This window comes from Camelus bactrianus, chromosome 9 (assembly GCF_048773025.1).
Source record: "Camelus bactrianus isolate YW-2024 breed Bactrian camel chromosome 9, ASM4877302v1, whole genome shotgun sequence".
Taxonomy (NCBI): Eukaryota; Metazoa; Chordata; class Mammalia; order Artiodactyla; family Camelidae; genus Camelus; species Camelus bactrianus.
In genome coordinates this window covers 27,749,828-27,767,323 of record NC_133547.1, presented here as the reverse complement: position 1 = coordinate 27,767,323, position 17,496 = coordinate 27,749,828, and the positions used below count along the sequence as shown (strand labels likewise).

The following is a 17,496-nucleotide window of genomic DNA, read 5'->3' as shown; positions in this document are numbered from 1 at the left end:
TGAATTACAAATATTTTACTTTTTTTTTTTAACCTAAAACGGCCCTTTGAAAGATGATGGTTCCTGTACTGTCATTCACAGCTCTGCAGGTTATCAGGTCCTTAAAACCTTTAGAGGCCACACCCTGAGTGAATGACAAGAATTTATCCGTGGCATTGCAGTCCCTCTGATCACAGCAGGATACACCATATCTTAGCCGAGCCTTGGCCTTGGTAGAATGGTTCCCCTTTGTGAATTACAACCTTGAGGAAGTCTACTTGAGGAAGTAGACTTCCTCTTTGGCTTTCCAGGTGGGAAGCTTAAATACTTCACTTAAACACTTTTTATTTTTACTTTTAGGAGCTTGTTCGTAAAGGGATACCCCATCACTTTAGAGCAATAGTTTGGCAGCTTTTATGCAGCGCACAGAGCATGCCAATTAAGGACCAGTATTCAGAACTCCTGAAAATGACCTCACCTTGTGAAAAACTGATCCGGCGGGACATTGCTAGAACTTACCCTGAACACAACTTTTTTAAGGAAAAAGATAGCCTTGGACAGGAGGTTTTGTTTAATGTGATGAAGGTAAGTTCTCTTTATTCATTTTTTGGGATGAAATGAATTCTCAGGAGGTTGAAGTTAAACATTTCCCGTAATGAAGTATGAATTCTCACCCCAATAGGCAGTTGCTTTGGCAATAAATTAGACAGCATGCTTTTGGCTCTAGTTCTGATGCTACGCTACTAGCTAGATTGGGGAACTCTTAGAAAATTCATCACATTGCTTGGTATTAGTTGACCTAAATCAAATAGCCTGTAAATCACTGTACGTACCGTAGAGAAGATCCTCCATGAAAATGAGTAATTTACCTATGAGTTTCACAGTCTGCGAGCAGATTCTCCAGCGTTGCTAAGGACACTTAGCCTTTAAGTGTGTGCCGTTGTAATTTTTTCTTCAGTATTGCCCTTCCCCTTGCACAGATCCTTTCCCTTCCAGCTACCTCTGTGAAATACTGATTTTTTGTTAAACCATTTCACTTTTGATTTTTTTTCACCCATTTCACTTTTGCCAGTGCTTTACCTTGCCCTACTCTAGTTTTATCTCTATCAGATATACTTTGGGGAGGTAATTAGCTTTGTTTATATTTGCTTATTTAATGGAGGTGCTGGGGATTGAACCCAGGACCTACGGTGTGCTGAGCATGGGCTCCTCCGCTGCCCAGATACATATTTTTAGTGATTCTTAAGCTCTGTTACTTTCCTGAGTACAAATTCCCTTATTTTCTTGTCCTCAGGAGCTGTCAGTTTCTAGTTAGGAAACATCAAAAGAAAACTTTATGTAAAAAATCATTTGCTCTTGAAATACTTACAACATCTAAAACAAAGCAAGCAAGAGCTTCTCCATAAAAAAAAAAGGTCTTTAATCCACTTTCCCACTGTTGCTCAGTTTTTAGAGAAAGCAGCTATGCTGTATCATGTTAAAGTATTTTCAACAACACTTTTTGCGTTTTAGGCATATTCCTTAGTGGATCGTGAGGTTGGTTACTGCCAAGGAAGTGCTTTTATAGTTGGATTGTTGCTTATGCAGGTAAGTCAGCACAAGTACGAAGCGTCCAGTTACGTTCTTTATTAAAGTCGGGCTGAAGAATTTAGAAATCACCCTTGTTTTTATTATGTATGAGTGGATTTTGGGTATTTTCCCCGAGGCATAATCTAAATAGGAGTATTTAGTTTGCACTTTCAAACATTCAAAGTATTGAAAATAACATACAGTAATATCCTTCCACTGAGTGGAATCTGGCTTCTTGGTCTCTGCATTCGGACCATGATGATCTGCTGAAGCCTGCGTCTGCGTCTTGACGCCTGTGTCAGTATTTAACGAGGGGTCATCTCTTCCCCACCAAGGAGGGCTGATTAAAGTGTTGTTATAAAAAGCTTAACATACGTTGTACGGTATCTTTGGGAATGTATGCAGTAATTTTGTTTGTCAGTGAAGCTGAGGCCTTGTTAGCGTGTCATATTATAGTCTTTAGAACACGGGTGCTCGCTCACTCACTGCCCTCGAGGCATAACGTGTATTTGCGCTGGCAGTGACTTGTTTTGGTTGCGGTGTTTTCAGCTGTCAAGAGCAGGACAATCGTAGCTTTGGCGGGAAATGACATGTAGTGTTATCTCTTCAGCCCTACTGAAATTTTTAAAAAAGAATCCTACTGTGTAGTTAGTCTTATGCTAAAATAGAGTCTGAAGAGGAGCCTTGGGGGTGATGTCTCGTGTCCCACAGGCTGGGGCTTGCATCTCACTTGGCCCTGAGGTCTGTGAGCCTGGGCTGGGCTATTTAGCCTCTTTCTTAGCCTTTATCAGGTACTGCTGCCTACCTCCAGATTCATCGTGAGGGTTCTGTGAGGTAGCACGTGTGCAGGTTGTCAGTCCAGTGACCCGTGTCACACTCTGCTCCTTCTACTTCCATACACAAGCGCCCTAGCAGCCTTTCACTTCTCCTGAACATCTAAGAGCAGTTCTCCCTGCTTGAGGTGGGGCTCTCACAAGCTGACCTCGCGTTGTGGGAGCCCTGCGGGGGCGACGCACTTGCCTTCGGGACGCCGCCGGTGCTGGCAGCCCTGCTTCCCTCCAGGGACTGCTTTACTCAGCTGTTACTGTTAATGGCGGCTGATACACCTCCATGACAGTAGTCATCTAACAGCCCGGGGCTCCAAGCTAGGAAAGGTGGGGCAGTCAGAAAGCCCCCTCCTGGTTTCTAAAGCTTATTCTCTTTACATCCTGCGCGCCATCCTCCCACGTGTTCACATAGAAAATATAACTCAGAGTCTGATAATTTTTTTTTTTTTACTGAGTTAGCTAACTTAGTACGCGGTGTTGAAATAGCTGAAGGTGCTGGGTCTGTGTCGTGTGTGTGCTGGCACTCCTGTGAAGCTGGTGGCTGTGGTCCTCGTTAGACTCTGCACAGGACGTGGACTCCTGTTAACTCACGCACAGCACGTTGCTCTAAGACGCACGTGTGCAGGCTGCGTTGTGACGGGGAGGACGGGCTGTGACACAGCTGTGCGGGTGGCCATTCTTCATGTCAGTGTTTCACGTGGTGTCGCACTTTCTCATTTGTGACTGTTGTCTCAGTCTTTTTGGGAAGGACCCCGTGATAATACCTTTTCTACCTCCTTTTGGTCTTTTATTCAGTCACTTCGTTTTTTAAAATATCTCCATCTAAAAAAAGCCTCTCCCAGTTCCCACGTCAGTGCTTGTGGAGAAGGGAGGGAGTGAAGCGTTTGATATGTTCAGAGGAGAAGAAATTCGTACAAGACAAAAAAGGGAGATGAATTGATTCATTCTCGCTGTGCCAGGGGTTGAGGGGTGGGGGAGAAGTGGGAAGGGGAGGGTAGTGGAGGAGATGAGCTTGGGGAAGCAGCAAGGGTCCCATCACGTGGGATTTTGACTTCTAAGAATTTTGACTTCGACTGAGGATATGGGAAACCACTAGCGTGTTCTGAGCAGTGGCGTGACGTGCTCTGAGTCCTGCTCTCAAAGTCTCGGTCTAGAATTTGACCCTCAGGTGGTGCTGCTTGGTAGCTGCCTGCCAAGATTGTCGGAGGAAAGGGGTCAAAGGTCAGCTAGGCCAGGGAACTAATCCTCATGGGAATGAGTGGAGTTTGAGGGGTGGGGCGTGACCCAGAGGTTTGTAGGTCCTGCAGAAACGAGGAGTGGTCGGTAGTATCTGCTGGCGTGTGTTTCAGAGAGAAGGGTCAGTTAATGCAGTGGCAGTGAGGCAAGGAGGTCCCACTGATGTCCACCCCACTTCCCGCTCTGGGAGAGGAAGCCGCTGCCTCGGGAGACCCGGGTTTTGGGGTAGAAGTATTCTTAGGGTAGAGTCAGGTTTCAGTTAGAGGAAAGCAGTGAAAGAACATTTGGTAAAAAGATCGAGGCTCTAATGGGGCGGGTATAGCTCAGTGGCAGAGCAGGTGCTTAGCGTGCGCAAGGTGCTGGGGTCAATCCCCAGTCCCTCTGCTAAAATGAATAAGCCTAATTACTCCCTTAAAAATAAATAAAAATAATTAAAAAAAGAGATTGAGGATATAGGTAGGATATTTTGTTGGTGGGAGATGATTAATCCCAGGAAGCGCTGTGGGGAAGGTTTAGGGAAGGCTGGAAATGGGGTTAGATTATGGAACAACAGAGCCACACGGGACGAGAGTTCTAGGGTGTTAGGCTTCTTACAGTGACCGACCTGAAAATCCGCGGTGCACGGAGCACCCAGGACTGATAAGGGTGATCTCCAAGGCAAACCCGTGGCCGTGTGTGTCGGGGGGAAGGAAGCAAGTTGGGGTTTTGCCAGGAACAGCTCTTGGCTCCTGTCCACAGCTTCGTCCAGGCCAGGGAAAGTGTGCTGTTAGAAGCAGTCTTCAGTAAGAAGCGTGCGTAGGCATCCTCCGAGGTCTCTTTGGAACACACTTGTGTAATGTGAGTGAGTGAACATGAGAACATTTTATAATTTTGAGAAAGGCCACACAATGATTTAGATAAATGTTATTTGCCTAAATACTCGCAGTCTCTATGTAGCTCTTCACAGAGCTTTTACATTCATTGTCTTATTTGGTGTAATTTTCCTAGTGAGTTTCACCTGAAATGTGAAATTGGCACCTTTAAGACCCTAATTACAGATTTTTTAAAAGCTTATTTTACAAATTCTTCTAACACTAAGACCATATTATTTCTGCTCAGAACCCTTGAAAGTCTTTCCATCTCACTTAAGGTAAAAGCCCAGATCCTTACAGCGGCTTCTGAACCCCTGTGCAGCTTGGTTCCCTGCGTTTCCCCCGCAGCTGTGCCTCTGGAGCATTAGCGGCCCCTGTTCGCTGCTCCCTGCGCCTGGCGGGCGCGGTGCTGTTTCAGGGCCTTCGTGTTATTCTCCCAGGACTGTTCCTTCCTCAGCCGCTCTTTTGCTTCCTTCAGTATCTGCTCAGATGTTGCCCCGTCAAGCGACTTTCCCTGCCCGCCCTACGTGAGTGGCAGCGGACCCCCCAGCACTCCCTGTTGCTCTGCTTTGATTCCATGGCGCTCCTCGCCATCTGACGTGTACAGTAACTGATTTATTCCACGTGTTGTCTGTCTCCTCCTAGGAGGTCCAAACTCCTTGAGGGCAGGGACTGTGTTTGTTTTGTTCACTGCTCTGTACCCAGAGAGAGAGATGTATCTGGCTTTAAATGAGTCTTTGTGGTTGAATTCATGAGTTCTGCAGGTAGGCAGCTGGTCTCAGGCGGTGAGATCCGTCTGACTGCTCGTTGTCGGTGAGGGGAAGGGGTGCGGGAGTCTCCTGATCCCAGCCCCGTGCTCTCCCCGCGCGTCTCAGGGCCGCTCAGGGCAGCGTCTGTCTCTAAGTGTCGTGCTTAGTTTAGATGTGTTCAGCTTACATGTGTACCCAGAACACCAACCTGTCTTCTTTCTTGTCCCCTGATGCAGATGCCCGAAGAAGAAGCTTTCTGTGTATTTGTTAAATTAATGCAAGACTATAGACTGCGGGAACTTTTTAAACCAAGCATGGCAGAATTGGGCCTTTGTATGTACCAGTTTGAATGCATGATACAGGTAAAAGCGTGGTGTTCACAAAAGAGCATATTGCCTTTATGTTTTTTGTCATCTTGGTTTGAGTGGCAACTAAGCAAATTTAATGTTACAAGCGTTAAAGAATTAAAAAAAAAAAATCAGTGTTTTAATCACATGGCTGTTGGCTGGTTAACACAGTTTAGACCTGCTTCCCAGTTCGGTGCTGTCTCAAGTAGCCCTTGGTCTGGAACTTGACTGCAGTTTTTATAATCAGACTTGAAGTGTTTGTGCCAAGTACGTCGTAGCCTCGATGCGTGGCTTTCTTTCTGACGCCCTGTTACGTGCTGTTACTTTACGTAGACTGCGCCCTCTCACAGACGCCCGAGGCACCAGGACACAGACAGCAGTTCAATTCCTTTGAGACTGCCTTTTCTACCTCTTTCCATCCTCTCCCCTGCTTTTCTCTTTTTATCTTGCTTTTTGGTTAGCCTGTAATCTTTTCTCTGTCCTGTGATGTTGCTGATTTAAGACTCAGAGTCTTAGTGACTGTGTGAGGGTGGAGAGAAGAGGAGGAGAGGAATCAAAATCAAGTGAAAAATACCTTTGAAGTAGTTCCCCTTTCTGAATTTAATTTTCATATTTAAATATGTAAATAAATTTACTGTTATGTCCTGTAATATCATGATGTAAATACTCTCCATTTACTTAAATTTCAGTTAGATAAGCAGAATTTAAAAATACAGGTTAATGATTCCGCTGGCATGAGCGCCGTTTCCACGTGTCTCCTTTTCCCTGGCAGCCTTACCCACAGGAATTTTTAAATCCTCTATCTTTTTTATGTGTGATGGGAGAAAGGGGATGTACAAAATGTTTTTACATTTTAAAGAGTAAGACAAAGTAGGTCTTGAGATGATTCTTAATTTTTTTTTCTGTAATAGCTTGTTTTTATCAGCTTTAAAACTCCCTTGTTTAGTTTCAGTGACCACTACCCACAATGTAGCAGTTTCTACCTCTTAACTTTTGCATCTGATGCCTAATCTTATGTTTGTGTTTGGTACAGGCTAATGTAGTATATAGACAGTGGTCCGGTTTAGAATACTCAGTTTTACTGGTTAATTCTTTTCTTGTCTTTAGGAGCATCTCCCAGAGCTCTTCGTGCACTTTCAGTCTCAGAGTTTTCATACCTCAATGTATGCGTCGTCTTGGTTTCTGACCATCTTCCTTACGACTTTCCCATTACCAATTGCAACGAGGATATTTGATATCTTTATGTCTGAGGTAAGTGATGGGCAGACTGAGCAAGGGAACCATCGTGTTAATGGGAGCAGGGCAGTGAGAAGAACGGTAAAGGAGACCCATGTGTCCTGTGCTGCGCTGCTCACGGGGGTGGCCTCGTTTGGTCCTGTAACAGTCCTGTTGTCTCCCCCTTTCGTAGATGGCAGATGAGGAAGCCAGTGCTTAGAGAAAGACTGAGTCGCTTGTCTGTGGACACGTAGCACATAAGGGGTATTGTAAGCAGGATTCAAATGTAGGCAGTCAGTATCTGGAACCTACACTGTTAATCAAGCCTTTGTGTCACCTCCTTTTTGATTCAGTGCGAATTAGGGAGGGGGTACAGTTTACCTTACAGTTGATATTGTTAAAATGCATGCGTTACCCAAAGAGGAAGAAGTAATGAGTATGATTAAGTTTCTTTTGTTCCATCCACACGTTGCAGGGGGGCCTTTTAATTGTCATTGACGTGTGGTAGTGATCCTTTGTCTTCTGTGTTTTGAGTGAGAAGGTGGGGCTGGATGATCAGTGGCAGGGGGCTCCTGAAAACGTGACTGTTGTTAATTACATCTCGGGAAGGTCGGTTTGTACAACGTAGCTAGGTTAGTTTAGTCTGGAGCCAGCAAGCTCTGCTGGTGCACTGACCTGTCGTGGCCGCGTGCCGAGTCTGTCCTTCCACTTACTTCCGTAAGTAGAGTTTCCTGAAGCATGGCCGTGGCCGTTCGCTGGTGTGGTGTCGGTGTCTGTGTTTGAGCTACTGTGGCAGCTGAGTATCTGTGGCAGCGACCACATGGCTAACAGAGCCTGTGACATTTGCTTTCCAACTCTTTGCAGAAAATGTTTGCCAGCCTCTAGTTTAGATATCTGAACGTTTACTTTAATAACGTGCACGGTTAGTTTTTGTGGCCGAAGGGTAAGGCAAATTTGACTTTATGTGTTTTGTTTCCTCAGGGTTTAGAAATAGTGTTTCGGGTAGGCTTAGCGCTGCTTCAGATGAACCAGGCAGAGCTGATGCAGCTCGACATGGAAGGGATGTTACAGGTACGTCGGCTTGCGGTTTCTTGAATGTCTTTAGATTTTACTGTCAATCAGTTAATAATAAACGGCACTGAGCAGTCATTGTCTTTCTCTCCTTCTGTGTCTTAGCACTTTCAGAAGGTCATTCCACATCAGTTTGATGCTGGTCCAGACAAGTTAATTCAGGCAGCTTACCAAGTCAAATATAACTCAAAGAAAATGAAAAAGTAAGTATTTTGTATTTTGCTTTTCAGTTGTGGGGGTTTGTTGACACATTTAGGACATTACATAGAAGCAGAAAATACCCTAGTTGGGAGTGCAGCTCTCCTCCTCATTTGCTAGAGCAGCAGTGGTTTCCGCATAACAGATTTAATGTTGGGCTTCCCTCGTGCTCCAGCGGCACACGGGACCATTGTGTATTACTTTTAAAACTCCCCTCTCCCGTTCCCCTCAGAATCAGGAAGCTGGTGAGTGTGTGTATGTGAGTGAGCTGTTAGTTTAGAGACCACTTAAGTCACTGACATTCCTTCCCTCTCAGTCCACCCCATCGTGTCACTTAAGTTCAAGATTAGCGTAACTAGCAAGATAGGCATTGAGATGTGCATTGATTACTTAAAATTTTATGTATTGTGTATTACTCTCTAATGAACCTTTTCTTTGTATATAGCTCATAAAAGTTCAAGATACACTTTCTTGGTTCATAAAGGTTAATTTTTGAAATATGGTAAAGGTGTTGATTAAAAATAGCAGCTCTTACTCTTCTTTCAGTAATTAAATAAGTCTTAGCCTGAGGTCCTAGTATTCCTGGTCCTTGTTGTATGGTTACAGGTGCTTTAAAATGACTGCAGTGCTATACACAGCCTCACAGGTCTCAGGATCTTTGCTGCTGTCACATGAAATCTGAGTAGCATGTGTCACATACACCCCCGTGGATGTTCCTACTCCAGGAAGCATGTTAGAACATGAGTGAGAATTATGTTATTAAAGTTTGTTAGTTCTAATTTTCAAAAGCAGCCAATTTATGATCTTCAACTGTTATTATTAATAAATTACCTGTGAAATTTCTAATTGCAATCACATCACACCGTCATTTTGAGACGTTATGTGCCAAAAGCGGTTCTGTTCTGTGGCTGGTAAGTAGTAGCACCACAGGTCACAGGTCACAGGTCACCGTACAAGCTAAGCTTCTGGCTTCCCCCTCCCTTTTCTAGTGCAGTGTCTTCCTACTGCACTGACTGCTGCTTAGTGGTTAGTAGTTGTTCACGTATATTCGGTATTAAAACATGGGTCTCATCCGTTTCTACCAAGTACTGCGACAGACTTAGACCTGGACCTGGCTCTGAAGAAGGCTGAGGCTTCCTGTGGGTGGGGGGTGGCCGGGCGACAGAGTAGATAGCCTGTTACAGTCACAGTCTGGTAGATGCCAGGGTGTTACTGGTGTAACGTGGAGGAGACACGCCTGACCTGTGGGTCTTTGAGCTGCTTTCCCGGTCAGCCGGCAGGGGCTCGGGAAAGTGTGCAGAGCACGGCAACGGGATTTCCAGTCTCCGTTTATATTCTTACCCAACTTTTAGCTGCCTGATAACACTCCTGGGATGGAGGTATTATGACCAGGTTCAAGCTCATACTGTTCACACACGGCAGGCCAATAGAGAGGTGAGACGTTGGGGCAAGGACTGGCAACTTTATTCAGCAAGCCAGCAGACCGAGGAGATAGTGGACTGGTGTCCCCCAAACCATCTTACCTGCGTTGGAGTTCAGGCTTCTTTTATGCCAAAAGGAGAGGAGATGTGGCTGTTGTTTCAAACTGCTTGGTGCCAGAATCCTTTGTTCTTGCAGCTGTTCACATAGGTCTGGTCACAATATTCTTGTAAAACTTCCACCAAGGCAAATGTTAATCTCTGTTCTGCAACTTTTTCTCTCTCTATGAATGGAAAAGCGACAGACCTTTGAAAGTCGAGCTTGGGAGGCAGAGCCTTGAGAATGGGCTGTCGTGTGCTTCAGGCTGTAGGTGACATGCTCTCACAGAGGTTCAGAGCCAGCGTGACTGCGCCCAGGCAGCGGGCACAAAGGTCAGAGCTCAAGGAGTGGGTCCAGTGTGGAGGCAGGTTTGTTCTTCTCTGTGGCCGTGTCCTGGTTCTCCTTTCCACTTCTCCTTTTACAGTCTGCCATTTACCAACTTTAAAAGTATGGCAAACCTGCCAGTGGTACATTACTTCGGGATGTAAAAATCTCCATGGACCAAACAAAAGGGACAGCTTCAGAATGCCTTGCTCCAGAAGGAGTGTCCCCTGAGAGAGCAAAGCAAGAAACATCGAACTGAGCAGCGTCCTAGTTCGTCCAGCTGACAAGTGCTTGGCAAGGCTGCCTCTTACTGGTCGTAGTTAGAACTGAAAAGCAGATCACAGGGTCAAGTATCAGCATATACTTATTTCAGCTGAAAAGTGAACACAGACTGTAGTGACTGAAAGTGAATTTGACTCACTGGTTCAGTAACAGTGACTGCCTCTGCCACTTAGGTAGACATTGCCCATAAGTTGAATGAGATAAATCTCATTTAAAGTTTTAGTGAAAAAATTTAACACATATATAAATCACATCCTTTGCAGTTATATGCACTTCAGTAACAAAATTTTTTACAAGTTTTTTAAGTATATAAGGGGGAACTTTCTTTTAGTGGGTGCAGGATTTGAAGACCACTGACATAGGAGGGTGGCAGAAGATGAAGATTCAGGTTGTTTTCTGAAGGAGATGGCACCAGGGGACAATTTTGAAGAACTTATGTTTCCAGTTGCTGGTGTTAAATGATGGCTGCAAACAGGGGGTCCCTCCTGTGTGAAACTTGCAAAAGTGCGAAAGGCTGACAAGCAGATGCACAATGGAACGTCCACCAGGGGAAGTGCCGTGTAGGTAGAGTGAAGGCGGCTGGAGGACGTGGGTGATGGGCTGCTTTGTAGATAGAGCGCTCAGGGACAGGGCACACAGACTCATGGGGTGCCCTTTAACAGACGCCTGAGGGAGTGAGAGAGGCAGCCATATGAGTACCTGGGGGAAGTGTGTTTCATGCTGAGAGAACACTGAGTGGAATGAATGAGGTAAGAATGGCTGATGTGTTTAAGAACAGCAAAAAGCCAGTGTGAGAGTAGCACAGGCGAGCAGGAGTGTGGCAGGCAGTGAAGTCTGAAGCGTGATGGGGAGCTGAGGGCACTCGAAGCAGTGCTGTCCCCGTGGTGGCCGCCACCTGTGTGTGGCTGTTTAAATCAAGCAGAGTTGAGGGCTCATTTAATCAGTGATACTAGCCACGTTTCCACGGCTCACTAGCCTCTCACATGTGGCCGGTGGCTCCATACTGAGCAGCACAGATGTAGGTCAGCACGACGTTGTCACAAGTTCTGTTGAATATTGTTTGCTCTCTCAGGGGCCAGACTTACATTCTGAGTCTGAGAGGAAACCATTAGAGAATTCTGAGAGAAGTGACATCATCTGGTTTTAAAAGTTTTACTCTGTTTGCTGTCGAGAAGGATAAGTAGAGTCAGCTAGGTGGAGAGGGTGGGGGAGCCTTTTAGGCAGAAGGGTGGGGCGCACAGAGGCTCAGAGGTTTCTTTAGGACGTGAAAGTTTGCAGTCAGCCTGAGCCTTTGGCTTCTTTTGTTGTAATTTTTTATTTTGATTTACTTTTCAACTTTTTAAAAAGCTACAAATACAGCACAAGGAACTCCTGTGTACACCTTACCCAGAGTCACCACTTGTCTACATTTGCCCCATTTTCTTTATTTTCCTCTCTCTCCCCCATGTGTACACACACACGTGTGATAATGTGTGTGTGTGTGTGAGCAAAAGCATGCCCATTTGGGGAGGGTCCATTTAAGAATAAGTTGAGATGTGTGCCCTTAAATACTTGGATATGTACTTCCCAAAAGCAAAGTTTTTTTTTTTTAACATAGGTCAGTAGTTAATGAAAATCAGGAAATTATCATGGCTGCGGTACTATTGTCTAATCCGTAAGGCATGTTCAAATTTTATCACTTGTCCCAATAATATTCTTTATGAGGATCTCCCCCTCCCATCCCCCACGTCCACCCACTCCCCACCCTTCACCCCTGACCCCTGGGTCCTGGATCCACTCCTGGATCATGTACTGCATTTAGTTGTGTCAGTTCAGTGTCCTTTAATCTGAAACACTCCCTCAAGCCTTTGGTCTCTTGACCATGATATATTTGAAGAGTATAGGCCAGTTATTTTGCAGAAAATCCCGCAATTTGGATTTTTCTACCATTTCCTCCTTATTAGATTTAGGTTGTGCATTTTGGCAGGTAGGCCAGTGATGCTGTGTCTTCTGGTTCACCACACGACAGGTTTACCATGTTGGCTTATTTCAAAATTGGTGGTGTTAGCTTTGACCAGTTGGTTAAGGTGATGTCTGCCAGGTTTCACTGATGTAAAATTACTTACCTACTAAGTGATTTGTGTCAAGGTACTTTGAGGTTATATAACATCCTTACCAGACTTTCCCTCCCCAGATTTGCATCTATGTGTGATAATCTCATGCCCTCATTCCTTCTTTATTAATTGGCATTTCAGTAAAGGGAAGAACTTCCCCTTCTCTCTCGTTTGTTTATTTATATCAATGTGATTCCCTTTTGGCTTCTGATTGACTTTATTTGGTGGATTAAGTCCATTATTCTCAAATTGTCCCTGCTTTGTCCAGGGGGAGCCCCTTCAAGCTGGCTCCTGTGTCCTATTGACAAGTGATTCTTTGAGAATTCCCTTACTTTTTTTTAGGGCAACAAAATATTCCAGACTCATCTTCTACCTTACCTTCTTCTGCACAGCAGTAGTGCATTTCTCCAAAGGGCCTTTTGATTACTCTGAGCAAGCCTTTGAAATGTCGTCTGAAGGTAATAGGTAGCCACTGGAGCATTTTAACTTTGGTAGTGACATGATGCAAGTCAACATTTAAAAAATACCAGTCTGGTAATAGTGTTCAGAAAAGGCTGAGTTAAATGGTAGAAAGAACAATGACTAGATCTAGCAATTTGGATGAGCCCCAGTGAAGGCCTGGAAATGCTGCCCGTGGAGGGAGAATGAGGTAGCTTTGCAGGGCACCTGACACACCCCAGCCAGGGTGGGCAGGCGCAACGCCAGCAGTGACGTCCTATTGAGGGTTCACAGTCCTGATGTGATGTGCTGAAAATGGACCTAACCTCCGTGGTCATCCTCCCCCAAAACTCAAAGCCCCAGTATAATCGTGAGTAAAGCAGGAGACGCCTCCCAGTGGGGGGGCGTTCTGCAAAATGACCAGCACTCCTCAAGCTGTCAGGGTCATCGAGACATGGGAAGTAGCCACGGGAACCTAAGGAGACGTGACGACTAAATGTAACGTCATATGCGAGATGGGATCCTAGGATATTGACAGGACAGTAGACAAAAACTTAGGAAATCTGAATGAAGTATGGACTTCAGTTGTTAGTGATGTATCAGTATTGGTTCGTTAATTGTCAGAAATGTGCTCCACTAATGCAAAATGTAAACGCAGGTGCTGGATTGGGAAGCAAGGATGAAATAACTTAGTGTTTGCTTTAGGTTTGTGAATGAGTGATGATGACATCTATCACGTAATACATTACAGGATATCTGCTTTACAGAAGTCGTTTGTGAAGGTTATAAACATTGTTTATTGTTCAAAATGTTTTGCACCTATTTAGAGTCTTTTATAAGTGTTTTTGGCTGTTACACGTTCTTTTAGACATACCAGAGCAAGAGACAGCAGTGTAGCAGTGAAGGGTGTGACCTTAGGCGAGTTTCTCAACCTTTCTCCCGCTGAGCCTTAAAGTCAGCATCTTACAGTCACTGTGGACAAAGATGGCGAGAAGGTGGTGGAGTGGGAGGCACCAGGGATCTCTCCCACCGGGACAGTAGCTGCACTGGCACAACCTGTCTAGCAGGACTGCTGTGGAACTCTGGAGTCTATTGAAGGCTTGTAGCTCCTCGGGGAGGGCGTGGTACATAGCAGTTGGTCTGCTCAGCTCTGCGCTCGGCGCACTGCAGATGCCCACCCCCCGCCACCGCCCACTGCAGGCAGCTGGGCTGGTGCTCCTGGAGTGGCCCGCATGCAGCCTGTGGGGACCAGGGCGGGCCTAAAAGACCCTGTCCTCCGTGTATGGGGAGCCCTGCTCTGAGTGCTGACCGCTGCTTACGACCGGACAGGTGCAAAGAAGCCTGCGTTGTAGCACATCTCGTTGGTGTTGCGTCTCTCTCCCACGCTGCTGCACCTCTTCCTCGGGCTGAGGAGACTGCCGGAAGACTGAAAGGGCTCATGCCCTTCTCGCCCCTTCATTTTTCTCTTTTTCCCCTTTTGGGAGCCAGTTTAAAAACTAGGGCATTCAAAAACAGCTGCATGTAAGGAGAGAGTTAGAACATGGCTGTGTGCTGAGGGGGCGGCTCAGAGAAGACCCGAGAGTATCTCACGTTTGCAGCGGAGGTTGGTCATCAGTGCAGAGTTCTCCTGTAGCAATCAAAAAGGCAGAAACAGTAACAAACCCAGCAAACCCTGGGGAGGGGGAGAATCTGATTTCCAGAGTTACCATGTTACTAATTTAAATGTCTAGCTTTCAGCAAAACATAAAGGCATACAAAGAAACAGGAAAATATGACCCATTCAAAGGAAAAAAATAAACAAAAGCTGTACCTGAAAGAGACTTGATGGCAGATTTGGTGGACAGAGACTTTAAAAGACGCTCAAAGAACGAAAGGAAGATGTGGGAGACGTGGAAAAGATATGTGAACAAAATGGAAATATCAGTAAAGAGTTCGAAAACCTAAAAAGGAATCCAAAGAAATTCTGGATCTGAAAAATAACTGGAATGAAAAGTTCACTAGAACGGTCGAAAGGCAGATTTGAGCAAGCAGAAAAATAAGGGAAGGTGAAGATAGGACACTGGAAATTACCAAGTTTGAGGAGCAATGACAAAAAACTCAGGAGAAGTGAACAGAGCCCAGGGGAACTATAATAGGAAAGAATCTGTAAAAAAAAAAAAAAAAAGTATATATAACTGAATTGCTTTGTTTTACACCTGAAACTAACATTCTAGATTGACTCACTTCAATAAAAAGTAAGAATTTTATAAAATGGATCAATGATCTAAATGTAAGAAGTAAAACTATAAAACTCTTAGATGAAAACATAGGGCAAAACTTCGTGATGCTGGATTTGGCAGTGATACCTTACGTAGGACACCAATGGCACAGACAACAAAGGAGAAACGGACAAACTGGCTTCGTGAAAAAGTTAAAACTTGGCGATTAAGAGGTGCAACCTCTTAATTTTGTAACCTTGAGTTACAAAATGAGTCCTTGGTATGAAATGTGCAGTGTGAGTAATGCAGTCAGTGTTTATGTAATGTTGTTGTGCGGTGACAGATGGTGTCCAGACTCACCGTGGCGAGCATTTTGAAATGTGCAGAAATGTCAGGTCACCACGTGGTGAACCAGGAGCTGACGTAGTCTTGTAGGTCAGTGACATACTTCAGGAACAAGCAGACAGACTTACAGAAAAAGAGATCTGACTTCCTGTTCCCAGAGATGGGGGTCGGAGGAGGGGGAGCTGATGTAGGCAGTCGGAAGGCACAGACTTGCAGTTATAAGCTCAATACTGGGGATGCATGTACAGCAGGATCGAGGTGGTTAACACTGTTGTACATTATGTGTGAAAGTTGTTAAGAGAGTAAATCCTAAGGATTCTTATCACAAGGAAAAAAATTTTTTTTCTATTTTAAAAATTTTGTATCTATATGAGATGGATGTTCACTAAACTTAATGTAGTCGTTCATGATGTGTATGTCAAACCATTATGCTGTACACCTTAAACTTACACAGCGCTGTATGTCAATTATATTTCAATAAAGCTGGAGGAAAATATAAATAAATTTAAACAAAGTTCTATCCATTAGAGGTTTTTTAAAAATTTAACAATAAAATATCACTGTACATTCAAAATTTTTTGTATGTATTCTGAGACACTCAACAGAAAAAGGCAACCCACATTATGGGAAAAAATGTTTGCAAATCACATATTTGATAAAGGATTAATATCTAGACTATATGGAGAATTCAACACTCAACAGCGAAAACCAAATTGCTGGATTGAAAAAATGGACAATGGACTTGAATTGGACATTTCTCCATAGAAGCAGTATAAATGGCCAATAAGCACATAAGAAGATGCTCAGCAAATGGCATAATGTAGATGAACTTTGGGACTGTTATGCTGAGTGAAATGAGCCAGTCCCAAGGGGACAAATACCGTATGATTCCACTTACGTGAGGTATTTAGTGTTGTCAGATCACATGGGATGTAAAACGGTTGTTACCAGGGCCTAGCACGGGGCTAACGAGGTGTTGTTGTTTCATAGGTGCAGAATTTCAGTTTTATAAGATGAGAAGAGCTGTGGACATGGTGGTGATGGCCACACAACATTATAATGTATTTTAACACCACTGTATTACATGTTTAAAAATGGATAATATGATAAAGTTTAAATTAAAAAAAAGTTCTGTGGGCTAAATGTGCTTATATGTAGTAAGCAATGGTTCTTGTCCTTCAACAGAGAGTTTGATTTTTGAAAGCAGTTTTAAGTTAACTTGGGGCCTGGTTAATAATTTGGAGAGTTAAACTTGTTATTAGCATCTTTGATCGAAAGCAATACAGATATAAAAATAACATGGTGGGAGTAATTTTTGTATGGCCTGTAATTTTTTTAAAGAAAATTTTACCCTTATATTAGAGTTGCAAAAATAGCATATTGCACTTGCTTGTCATTTCTTACTCTCCCGAAGCCCGTGACCGTTCCTCAAGCTTTTCTTGTCTTTCATGACCTTGACACTTCTGAAGTGAGCTGGTCAGTTGTTTTCCAGAGTGTCCTTCAGTTGGGGTTTGTTTGATGATTTCTCTTGAGTGGGTTGAGGGTGCGCGTTCCTGGGAAGGGCGCCACAGAGGGGAGGGCCCTCCTCAGTGCGTCCTACGCGGGTGTGTGCCGTCGGCGTGCGTTGCAGTGATGTCGGCCTTGGTCGGCTGGCTCAGGTGCGGGCTGTTAGGCTCTTGTACGTAAGTTTACTGTTTTTCCTTTTGTAATTACTGAATGTTTTGGGAGAGATACTTTGAGATTCTTTTATCCACTAATTCTGGCCCCCGCTGATTTTTCTTTCTTCTGGCGGTTGTTGACGGCGAAGCTCTGATGGAGACTTTATATTTGCCTCACACGTCTGTGCTTAGTGGCTGCACTTCCTTCGTTAGGAAGGGCTGTCTGTTTCCCCCGTTATGAATCCCTCAGCCAGTCTTGGTAGAAGTTTGTTAGCTGATTTCAAGTTGAACTTTCTGGATTTCAGTTTGAGGGGGAAGAATAGGTGGTTCTTTTCTAAGTTTAGGACGAAATAAAATCTGTAAACTCAGTTCTCTGTCTGGTGCCTTATAATACTTCACTTTCTAGAGGTTACTTTTGTGTGAGTCTCATTTTTGTTATTTTTGAGGTAATTTTTTGGTAAGAACCCATGTAACTCTTGAAATGATTTTTCTGATACCAGTATCTCAAGTTATAAGTTGGCAGAACATAGCAAAATTGTATTTTGTGTTAATGTATGCTTTTAAAATTTTTAATTTCAGTAACTACTTTGGAATGAGA

At 44.3% G+C, this 17,496-nt stretch overlaps 1 protein-coding gene across 10 annotated transcripts in view; it reads left to right on the top strand.

Moving 5' to 3' along the window:
- EVI5 (ecotropic viral integration site 5) overlaps positions 1-17,496 on the top strand; it is a 163,876-nt gene that overhangs the window by 47,454 nt on the left and 98,926 nt on the right. For all 10 annotated transcript variants that reach the window (XM_074369950.1, XM_074369948.1, XM_074369947.1 and 7 more), the window contains 6 exons: positions 340-564; positions 1,492-1,566; positions 5,448-5,573; positions 6,666-6,809; positions 7,755-7,844; positions 7,950-8,047. In XM_074369950.1, the coding sequence (XP_074226051.1) occupies positions 340-564; positions 1,492-1,566; positions 5,448-5,573; positions 6,666-6,809; positions 7,755-7,844; positions 7,950-8,047 (758 nt within the window). The remainder of the gene's footprint in view (positions 1-339; positions 565-1,491; positions 1,567-5,447; positions 5,574-6,665; positions 6,810-7,754; positions 7,845-7,949; positions 8,048-17,496) is intronic.